Source organism: Cyprinodon tularosa, unplaced genomic scaffold, assembly GCF_016077235.1.
Source record: "Cyprinodon tularosa strain WSP-4 unplaced genomic scaffold, ASM1607723v1 ctg695, whole genome shotgun sequence".
Lineage (NCBI taxonomy): Eukaryota > Metazoa > Chordata > Actinopteri > Cyprinodontiformes > Cyprinodontidae > Cyprinodon > Cyprinodon tularosa.
In genome coordinates this window covers 178,601-190,472 of record NW_024039446.1, presented here as the reverse complement: position 1 = coordinate 190,472, position 11,872 = coordinate 178,601, and the positions used below count along the sequence as shown (strand labels likewise).

General features: G+C 36.7%; 1 protein-coding gene across 1 annotated transcript; it reads right to left on the bottom strand.

Moving 5' to 3' along the window:
• Nucleotides 1-11,072, bottom strand: nme9 (NME/NM23 family member 9). The gene is made up of 16 exons (XM_038268165.1): nt 10,893-11,072; nt 10,699-10,756; nt 9,998-10,101; nt 9,819-9,890; nt 9,245-9,361; nt 6,951-7,029; nt 6,715-6,797; nt 6,520-6,612; nt 5,114-5,268; nt 4,629-4,825; nt 3,925-4,069; nt 3,744-3,851; nt 2,415-2,566; nt 2,183-2,327; nt 322-588; nt 1-157 (listed from the first exon to the last, which is right to left on the bottom strand). Exons 1-15 carry the CDS (start codon nt 10,923-10,925, stop codon nt 330-332), a joined length of 1,800 nt encoding a protein of 599 aa, XP_038124093.1. The 5' UTR covers nt 10,926-11,072; the 3' UTR covers nt 1-157; nt 322-329.
• Nucleotides 11,073-11,872: the final 800 nt, after the last annotated feature.

Below are 11,872 nucleotides of genomic sequence, written 5' to 3'. Positions count from 1 at the left end.
TCCATTTTCTTTATTTCAGTTTTTTTATTCTAACCCATTGAGAAGCTTTTCAGACGTCGTTCATGCTTGGTACCTCCATGCTGACCTTATTTAGTAGAGGCTTCCTCAGTTGTAGATCTCAATGGTTTTTGTTTGTTCTTTCTTCAGAACTCTTCAGCTGAAATAAAGACATTTTAACTTTAAAGTTAAATTTACAAAATTATTTCATCAAATAAAAACATTAATGACGTTAACAACCCTTGCTTGTTAACATCAAGCACACAACCCACCGAGTGTAAATGCTTTGTAATGCCTGAGATAGAAATAAAGAATGGCTCATACCAGGATACCTAAGATGGTTCTGCTAGTTTCTCTGAGGCGGAAGCTGCATCTGTGCTGATGTCACCAAAGATGAACTGGATCTTCTCCTCTGCGTGCTGCTCATTGGAGGACCCATGCACTGAGTTGTGGAGGATATCAGCAGCAAAGCGCGCCCTCAGAGACTGCGGGGATATTTCCTTAGCTTTGTCGGGATCGCTGGGGCCCATCATGGCCCTCCACTCCTCCACTGCGTTCTCCTTAGTCAAAATGAGCATCATGCAGGGCCCACTATGAGAAACAGAAAATTCATGAAAGAAAATAAATTGTCTTTTTTTTTTTAGCTCTTTATTGTGATTTGTTTTAGAATATATAAACATTACTAATTTTAGCATGTTTTCATTTTCAGCCAAGCAATCTTTCTTCAGATATTTTAAAATTTTCTTCATAATAATTTCCTCCAGACTTTCTTAAGGTCTTTTTAACATTTCCTTTGAACTTTAGCTTCATTTTCACTCGTCTGTCGCACCTAATCCTGATAACTGCAGGTTAGGTTATGACTGCCCAATTAAGATTACAGCAGACAGAAAAGGGGACAATATTAGAATTGTTTATAACTACATAAATCAAGCTTAAGGCATGTATCATGTTTTAAAGTAAAAAATAGGAGCAAAAAAAAGAGCAATAACTTAAACAGTCCCTGAGATGTGCAGCTTCCTTCAGCGTATGCATTGTTGGCAAAAAGCTCTTTGTGAATCACCTTGTTGGTTCTAGAGCCCAAAGATTAAAGTAGTGTTTATCTTTCAAATATTTGTTTAATAAAATAGGAACAAGAAGTTTGAAATGAAGAGAAAAACAAAATTCTAACAATAGAAAAATAGTTAAAAGGCTTGTTTCAAAGTAATCTAAGGTAGTCTAGCTGATTTTTTTCACAACATATATGAAATATTAGGTGACCGAAGCAATTTGGACTGTCGTGTAACATAGCAATTATGTCATGCAAAAGTAACTCCATACATAAATAAGCTAAGGAATCACCTCACTGGTACAAAGGAGAACTTCAAAACTACAGCTTTTATTTCAGGTTTAAATATTAAGTTTGAACTCATAAATGGAAGTTAAGCTCATAGCTGGACATTCGAAAAGTATGGAGGATTATGAAGGTTTTTAAGGATATGAAGGTTTTTGCTGACAGGAAATATTTTCAATCAGCAAAACACATAATGAGGAAACCAAAGGAGCCTCAGTCATCCCCCTAATTAACATGATGCTTTTTTAAGCGATCTACCTGCAATATGTCTGTTAAGCAGCTGCCTGGCTGTCAAGTTAACATCAGTTTAAGTTTAGTATGTTTTCTTAATTTTACCTTTTTCTGAACACTGTGGATACTTGTTGCTTTTCTGTTTTAAATCAAAGCAATGCACATGTTTTTTTTTTATATATTTCTTTTAAATGTCTAACCTATGACATTTATTATAGTTTATCGCTTTTATAAGATTTCCATATCAGCCAATGTTTCAAACTCAGCCTCCCGAACTGTGGCTGCTTATGAATAAAGGTTTCCGTTTACATCAAAGCTCACATAATCTGAGGGATACGAGAATTCAATCTAAGCTCATACTGTTTAACCCACAGCCTGAGCCTGATGTGAACAGCCTCTCCTTTACCAGCACTAAGGACTGATCAGAATGTAAGGTAGGGCTAGAAACTGGACATAATGTCCAACAAAAAATGAAACTGAGATTGACTTCTATGCCTTTGGCCTGAGGCTGCCTTGACTCCTAGCTTCCAATATCACAGTATAAATTGAAGTTGAGACTGGCAGTGGAAAAAGAAGTCAGAGTGTTTGCAATGCCCCTGGGTTCGTGTGTGGTGACAAACCAACCGACACATAAAATCCACCAGCTGGATGAAGAAAGGCTTCTCCCTGTGCTCTTTGTAAAACTCCTCAGCCATTTCCCTTGACAGCACAGTCTCCTTCAGCTGCTCTACGGTGAAGCCTCTTCCACGGATCTCTTCCAAAATCGTATCTGTGAGTGTTGAGAAAATAAAACGGAAATAAACAAAAAGGAAAGAAAATCAAACCTGCTCAGTTGTGCTGAAAGTACAAGGAGAACCTCTGTGCTCCTCCAGAGCATCGGGTTTGATGACTGCCAGCGTCCTTTGTTTAGGAAAGAAGAAGCTGAGCTCTCTTTCTGCTTCCTCAGGGTTTGCACTGCCATGAAGCTGGTTTATGGGCGCGTTCTCCGCTGCAAACTGGGCCCTTAGACTGTGTGGGAGGGAGATAGAGGTTTGACTTCAACAATTTGCAAAAGTAACTATACCTGTTGAATCATGTCTTTAAAAAAACATTAAGCTTATAACAATAGACTAACACAAAGTAGTGTATAACCATGAAGGTAAACAGTTTGAAACATTTTAGTAATAAAGCTCAAGCTTCTATCACCTAAATATGCTTGGATCTAAATCGTTTTAGTTCAAACCACACCTCTTTAGTCTTAGATCTTTTTTGAAGCCTTTGAACTTTTTTTTTTCTTTTCCAGGATTTCCTTTTAATTAATCCAGTTCATCATGCTATACAAAAGCATCCCCATAGCATGACGCTACCACCACCTTGTCTAACTCATTTATTACAAAATGTGAGGCCATTTGGCAACACTGGATTTAATTTGGGCGTATGTTATCTATACATAAAATAGAATCTACTGATTATATTTTAATGCCTTATGAGAAAAAATTTTAAAACTATATATTCTACCTTGTGTTGGCCATTTACATAAAATACTTTTATTTTGTTTCTATAATGTGACGAAATGTACGAAAAAAAATGTGCATGGGTATTATTGAAGGCATAGGTTTGAGCAAACGGTTAGATTTCCCCCATGCAGAAATATTCTAATATTTCTATAATATTTTATATTATAACATTTCTGCATATAATAATAAGAAATATAAACACTTGATGTTTCCAAAATTTTCCAAGAAGATGCAGCAAATCAAACATTGTTTCAAATGTGGGTCATTTTCTGCATTTCTATTCACATCTGTTCATCCTATCCTGAACCATGTGGTCATTTTCACATTGAAAAGAAGAAAAAAAAAACATCCTCAGAAAAATCACTGAAGCTGGAGGGAATATATTGCTTTTTCCAGGTGGGAAAAGAGACAATAATAAAAACCGATAAACTGTTTTGTAGTGTAATAGCAAAGCTATTGGAAATTAAGTTATTATGCAACCGATTTCTTTCTCTGGGGCAATTGTGGCACAGCGGATGTAAAATGTCTGAGTTTTATCTGGTTCTGATAACAGGACAGGTCAAAAGAGATGCCTTATTTAACAAGCTGTCACAGTGAAAACCTACAGTGCATTTCTGCAGGTAATCATGCTGCAGTGACCCTCTACTCTCTTTTTAACTATTGAATCAGGAGGAGAAGGCATGACCAACCACTCAGGATCCTCCTCTTTGGCTTTGTGAAGGTCAGGAGGGCCGAGGATGTTCTTCCAGTGATGGACAGCCCCTTCTCTGGCCAAAGCTAAAGCAAGAACCGGTCCGCTGTAATTACAGAGATGTTGATCAAATGTTTGCTTTAGATATTTGGATCCATAGAAGAACAGGTCGAATTTACCTCCTCATGTTTTGTAGAAGGGCAGGAAAGTAGTCTTTATCCACATGCTGGAAGTAAAACTGTCTGACCTGCTCCTCTGTCAGCATCACCTCCTTTTGGAGGGCAACTGTGAAGCCTGCCTTGTGAATCTGAGCCAAGATCTCATCTGTAAGATAACAGGCATATTTTGACCAATAAGAACTGCAGAGTCATTCCTGTTATGTTAGGTGCAGCAGTCAATGTTTTGATTATTAGAAGTGCAACAAAAAATTATACCCCTTAAACCTTTCAACCTCAAATTTAAAAAAGTTGGATTTCATAGGTAAAAAGTAATGCACAAAGGAAATGATAATGGTTAGTTTTTCATTGCAAAACACCTCAAACTTAGTCAAATTGTGTTCAGATTATTAATGGTTTGTTGTCATCAGATTCCTCCTCCTGAGCTTTAGCTCTCTGCAGCTTCTCCAGGGTTTCCATGGGCTTCTGCTCCCTTTGATGCTGACCTTGCCCTCAACTATAGGTTTAAAGTAGTGCCGTATTGTAATTATTTTAGCAAACTTGATAAAACACCGGTTTGATGAAGACAAAAGGTGTTAAAGGTGAAGAGACTCAAAAGCTTTGTGTTGATAATTCATCCCAGCCCTTTCATGTTAAAGAGAAACTTTAGATATGTTTGCACTCCCGCTCTGGAGCATTTGTGATTGTGCCTTTGGCTTGAGCCCCACCTCTGTTCTCCCTGGCAACGTCAGGCCGGATAAGAGCCAGCGTCCTCTCCACATGCTCTTCCTCCCCATCCTGCTCTGCTTCGGAGGCCGTCCTAAAGTTGGGGAAAAAGAAGGCGAGCTCCCTGCTGGCCTGGTCGCTGTCCTCGCTGCCATGTACTGCGTTGAACAGCGTCTCTGTGCCGTATTGCGCCCGCAAGCTGCAGGAAGTTGGGTGGGGGAGGAAGAAGAGAGGACCAGATGGATGCTCGGCTGGTGCTCAACCAAAGAGAAGCATAATTTTTGGGTGTGTCTGATCAAGCAGGCGAGAATATGCTGTTCATTCCCAGCTCCAGACTCAGAACTGGCACCTTTTCCAAATATTCTTATCAACATTGCAGTAAAAGATGCACAAATTGTTTTTTTTCTACAGACGGAAGATTCGGCTTTATTTTTTGCATTTTTTCCCTTCTCCAAATGTCTAATATGTAGAATATCTTCCAACTGACCTTTCTGGCTTTTCTCTCCTGGCCTCCTCTATATCTGCCGGGCCAATGAACTCACGCCATGCAGGGATGATATTGGTTGTCCCCTCTATTTGAGAAAGCACCAGAATATGCGAGGGACCACTGGACATAAACTGCACCAAGTCCTCAAAGTAAGGCTGAAATAAAGCAGAACAAACACATTTACAACATTTATAAAACTTTCTTAATTATTTTATTGGATTTCAGGGCCCATGGGAGAATTTGTCGACAGAAAAACAAATAGTTCTGCACAGCCAGCATTCAGAAGAAGACGTTCTGCTAACAGAACCAGAGTATTTAGATAACAAGCAAGCATTATGTCTAGGAGAAAACCTATAACTACTCATCAACCTGGCTGAAACATTAATGGCAGCATCATGCTGTGGGGATTCTTTCCTTCAGGAGGGACAGAGCAACTGTCAGGGTTTTAAGGGGAAGATGACTGGAGTTCAACACAGAGCTGACCTGGATGAAAACCTGTTAGACGCCAAATGACTTGAGACTTGGTTGGGAGATCATCTAGCAGGACAATAAACCTTAACATACAGCCAGAGACACAGTGGAATGGTTTAGATTGAAGCATAGTTATGTTAGAATGGCCTGGTCAAAAAGCAGACCTAAATTAAACAGAGAATCTGTAGCAGAGCTTGAAAATTGATGTACGTAGATGCTCTTCATCCAATCTTGTTTTGTTAAAGTTACTTTGCAAAGAGGAAAGCTAGCATATCTTAGTCCCTAGAGACATACTCATACAAACTTGCAGATGTAAAAATAAAAGGTGTTTTTACAAAGTAATCAGTCATATGGGGCAGAAACAGAAAAGCACATCAAACTTTTACATTTTTTATAGTAAAACAAACAAACCTGGCAGCTATTTGCTTCTGCGTGTTGGTTTTTGAAAAATAAGAAACAAATGTGAGAAAAAGGCCGAGGAGTACGAAAGCTTTAGCAAGACACTGTAGAAATTTTCAACCTGGAAGACATTTTTTTTTATCTCTACTTCGAAAAAGTAACTAAAAACAACAACAACAAAAAAAATATGTTGGTTCTTATTTATTGAACAAGGCTGCTTCACCTTACAAACCATCCCTATGAACACGGCTTGGCTGAATCTCAGTTTGGTCTTGCAACAAACAGCACAATAAGCGAAAAAGCTTTGCTTACTCAGCCGCTCTATTTTAAGCCTTTGAGGAAACACAGATGGGTGTCAAATGTGTTGCATGGGTATGCTTTGCTCTCACATTGGTATGTTGATTTAGAAAACGGAGCAAACATTTAACCACATCATCAGTTTTCCTCCACTTGGATTGGGCTTGACATTGACATGTGAGATGATGTATGTGCTTTTCTCCCCCACTGCTCTCATAATGTCAGCCATTACAACATACCTCTGCTGCTTTGTGTTGGTAAAAATCTCGAGCCTCAGCCTCAGACAGAGTTCGTTCCTCGTGTGCAAAGATCTCAAACCCAGCATCTTGGATCTATCCAGAAGGAGATGCACAGACATAATAGATGAATGCCAGCAGGAAGGCTTGAGAAAATCTTGTCTTCTTGGAGTGTGAACATGGTTAATCCCTCTGTACCTTCATAATGATCTCATTTGCCTTGCCATGAGCAACTGCGTCAGGCTTAATGATGGCAACTGTGTAGGATTTACTGGCAGGAACTTTCATGGAAAGAGAGGAGAGTTTGATTGATGATCATTATTGCTGTTTAAATTCTAAACAACACAGCAAAGATGCCATTACAGTAAAAAGAGATCTGACCAAATAACTGCAGGCTAAAGAGATGAACTGTCAAAAGCATGTTTCCACTGTACCAATTATACTTTCTTCATTTTCTTGCTGCTGAAGCTTCTCCTCTTTCTCCTCTTCATCCAGCAAACCCTCATCTTTCAACTAAAAAACACAAACTGATTAAATCCACTCAGACTTAAGAACAGCTTGTTCCCTTTTAAATGCATTTATATGAATCAAATAAACAGTCCTTGTGTGATTTTGGTGGAATATGATGAAACCCAATAGGTACATTGATCATAAACAATAAAATAACAGTCCTTTCTGTGGTAAATCAGAAAACATGACTTTGAAACTGCATACTGTCTTTAGATTTACATTTCTAACTTCATGCTTGGTACTTAAGGCACTCACGCAGTATATCATAATATCATGATCTCCTTTAGTAAAAAGGTGAAGTGGAAAATTTTCCTTGAAAAAGGTGAAATATTATGATATCACTTAGTTAGCAACTTAATTAGAAACAAATACATTTAAGCAAATGTGAAACACTTGCAAAGGTTATCCTGTGCCATTTCCTCTACTCGATGATAATTAACTTATTAAATAAGTAAGGCAGTATGTCTTCGTATCTGAGAACATTTTACACAATAAAAGCATGATAAAAACAGAATCAAAACATCAGTTATCACATCAGTAACTCTACTGCTGCTGACAGGTTTGTTAGTCTGTTTATTGCAATTCCTCCAACATTTTTAATACATCCTTTCATTGGTGCTCAGGCTTGTAACTCTGCACAGTTATTCTCTTCTGTAGCTGAAAGCAACAACAGTAGACACTTAACAAACCGGCAGCCTGTTCAAGAATTTAAAAACACTCTATAGGGACCAACGTTTGCCTGTATCGCACGGCTGGGGGCGGGTAATACGGATGTGTTAGTAAAATGCTTGCAACAAAAGAATTCCCTGAAATACAAGAGATTGTACAGGTTTCATTCATTTTCTGTATAAATTATACCTTTTTAATAAATGGTGAGGGTTTGACCACACTGCAATTATTCTGCTGTTTTGCGCTATTCCTACACTGGAAAAAAAGATAATCTAGACAAGTCATTTTTTCTTAAAATAAATTCATTTTTTTCTTGAATTGAGTAGGTGAGACACTTTGCCAATGGAAAAAGACAATTTACATTTAAAATAAGAAAAAAAACAGTTGTATTGTCTAATTTCAGGTGCAAATTAAAATTATTATCTTATTTTAAGAGAAAAAACTAATTCCATTGGCAACTCATCTTATTTACTTGCTCAAATTAAGGGTAAATATACTTAATTTAAGAAATGTTTACTTATTTCTAGATTGTTTTTGCAGTGTAGCAGAGTCTGTCATGCTACTTTAACTCAATCAACAGAATCAAACATTTAGGAGGATAGTTTAGAGAGAATGGTTATTGATTCAATGTGATCCAGAGACATCAGCAGAAGTTTTCTACTGACAGAGGAAACATCTATTTATCTTCTCCTGTTTTATCCATCAGGGTCACAGTGGGGCAGGTGACGGAATAACTGTAAATGAAGGCATTTTTTTTTTTACAAAGGCCTATGTAAACATGGCATGAGGTTGCTGTTGAAGCTGTTAATTCCACCAGAGCTCCACAGCAAATTATTTAATTATTTAAGTAATACATTCATTCTGCATATTTAGAATGAGAACACTTTTTGAGATCAAAGTTCATTTAAAAAGTGTGCAACTAAATTTGTTTTAAAGTGACCTCTTTGCTTCCAAAATCAATGTAAAGGAGGATTAGGAATAATTTATGAAACATGATTTTATGGTGTCTAATTTCCACGGCTCTTTATTATAAAGCCCTTTAAAGTGATGCTGAGTAACCTGTAGCCAGTAGAGGTGCTAGACTTCCTAAGAGCAACTGGCAACACTGAAGTGTGGCAAAAACTAACAGTACCTCTCAATGTTTTGGACCACTTTGGATCAGCAGACTGAAAAGTCATGGAGTAACTGTCAAAGACAAGGGAAAATTCACCCCTAAAGATTAAATCCTACATCTACAGAACCAAGAATATGTCTGATCAGATGTCATATCTGACACCTAATAACTTTTATCTGAGTATATCTAATAAAAACCTTCAGCTTTGTCAGCTCCTGTGTTTAAGGGGAGCTCAGACTGCAGTAAAGCACTGCTCTGGGTCACATGATCCATTCAGCAACATATCCGAACCCCTACGGTTACAATTTTAAAAATGGCAACCTACACAGAGCATCATTTAATATATCTGAAATTAAGCTAATACTTGGATCAGAAGTTAAACATTGTTGTGTTAAGCAGCAGTGCTGCAGTAAATATTAATGTATCACTACTCACCACTTTGCGCTCCCTGCCTTGTTCTAGGATCAGCTTTTCTTTAGCTAGCTCCTCCACTATCATCTTCTGGAGCATCGGAGCATTGGCACCTCGCAGCACAGCCACCAGCTCCCCGCCCTGTTCATACAACTCAAACTGAACCATTCTGATAATTTCTTTTACACATTTCTAAAACCTCTGTTGACTTTGGCCTAAAGACTAATCGAACTAAACAAGGAAATAGTAAACTCTTACATAGTCTATGCAGAAAGCCACATACATGTGGAGTAAATATTCATCAGTTTATCAAACAAAAAGACAAGGGATTCTGATCAAGGAGAAGAAATGGGGAATTAGTTAATAAAACCTAAACAAAAACAGTCACAGTGCTTGGTAAGTCAATTCACAACTTTAGTAAGACTAATAAATACATTAAAAACCAAACAGTGATATAAAGTACATATCAAAATGAATACTTTTACCAGACTTAGGAGGAATTATTTGGGGGGAATCATTTTATAAAAAATACATTATTGCAAAAAGATGTAGTGAGTTCTTTTTAACATGCAATCATAAGGAATAGAAACAGACTGACTCCAATGAAAAGGAAGGTGGGTTCACATTTTCCTCTGTACTTCTCCAGGGCATCAATACTGTCAGCTTCAGCCTGCACACACACAAACACACAGACACACACAGTTAAAATACTGCTTCTCAGTAAGTGCTGCCTTCTACTTTAGATAATGTAAAATTAAAACCTAAAACAGAGCTTACGGTGGCAAAATGAAGAAGATCATCACTCAATTCATTCTTTATTTTTTTCAGGAGACTGACCACAGCTTGACAGGGACCGCACCACTGCTGGTAAACATCCACAACTGTAAGCAAAACAGAGACACTGCGCGTTTATGTAAACACAGACAATTAAATTTTTACTGATGGTAAACAGAAATTTCATTAGCATAGTTATTGGAATTTCCAAGAAAAATAAATAAATTTAAACAGTGTTAAGTATAAACAAAAAATAAATAAATAAAGGAACCTTTAATACTACAGTTTGCAGTTTTCTTAAAATAAAAAAAAACATCTTAAAAGGGATATTTTTCCTTAAAATACTTGTCTAATGCAAATGTGAAATTCTAATAAAATAAAATGCAATAACTGAAACATTAAGAGACTTTTTAAATATCTCTAATATGTGTGTAAATAGTTTTTTTTTTCGTTTCTATGACAGAGATAAAAAACTTTAGATTAATACGTCGATTCCTTCTGCAGTTATGAGAACGAACACAAGGAGGCAGCAGAATACAACACATATTATCAATGATCCACTTCTCTCACTGTGCAGCAATCAATTCATTTTAGATATAGTCCTGCTAAACATCGCTGATATAAATACAGTGCTGTACATTTTAAAGACAGGAAGGGGAAGATAAAGTAAAACAAATGAAAGAAAACAACAATTTAACGCTCACCTGTTAAACCTTTTATAGTAAGCATCTCCTCCCATTGTTCTTGGCTTGTAACAGATGCCTGAAAGAAAAAAATAATAATGCATTAAAAAACCTAAAAAAAGAAAAAAGAAAAAAAAAAGTTAATTAAATAATAGCAGGAGTGGTGGAAGATGTAAAGCTAACAAAACAATATGTTTTCTAGGCCTGTATCCAACCTGTAGGGTCGCCTCTTTCTTCTTCCCTGCCATTTATAACTATTTAGATTTATTTGGGACTAAATAAAAAAAAAAAAATAGAAATAATGGAAAGCAATAAACAAAACCCTTCACATTAGCCAGCTAAAATAATACAGTTCTTGGTCCTGTTTGCTCCTATTTGGATGGCGCAACGATTGTTTTGACGATTGGTTGCTAAGCAACAGTTTTTTAGACAACATGTAAGTTTGTAAGCATAACTTTTAGTTTTTGTTAATGTCATGGCAAAAAACCTTCGGGTTACAAAATAAAGCATTTTTAGCCAACAGATACCAACGATGAAGCTGTTCATGTTGCTTTTGTTTTTTACCCGGACCCTTTGCATGTCTCTACATGTCCACCAGGGGGCATTGTTGCTAATCAATTGCAATTTATTTACCTATATGGAATTTAAACAGACCCATCTAAACAAACTAAAACATAATAGAAGAGTTAGTTTATTGATGTAATATAATTATATATATATATATAAAAAAACTGGAAGTGATTATACATTTATTGCATGCAATGTGATGGATTTTAAGTGTTTATTTGATTTGATAATGATAAATATGGCTTACAGCTAAAAAAGGAAGAAAATAAAATAGGTTTCTAAGAAGTATAATTTAGGCTACATTAGATCAAATTAAGGTGAGAAAGTGATTCTTTGTAAATGAAGGGCCCATACAATCACTGGTATTATGCTGGGTTAATCATTGCTCAGTAGACAGGAAAGGGCATTGTATACTCATATACCTGAATAAGGAAAAAAAGAAGAAGAAAAAGAAAGACAGAGAAATAAAGAAATATCTTTAATTAGTTCCTTGTGCTTATTTTGCCATGCTGCATGGTTTTAATTCCAGTTTGCATGCTCTCTTTAGGCAACCTTTTTTTTTTTTTTTATCTTTTGTGTCTTTGTTTTGCCATGTGATGAACCAGCCCCCTGTCCAGGATTAACTCCA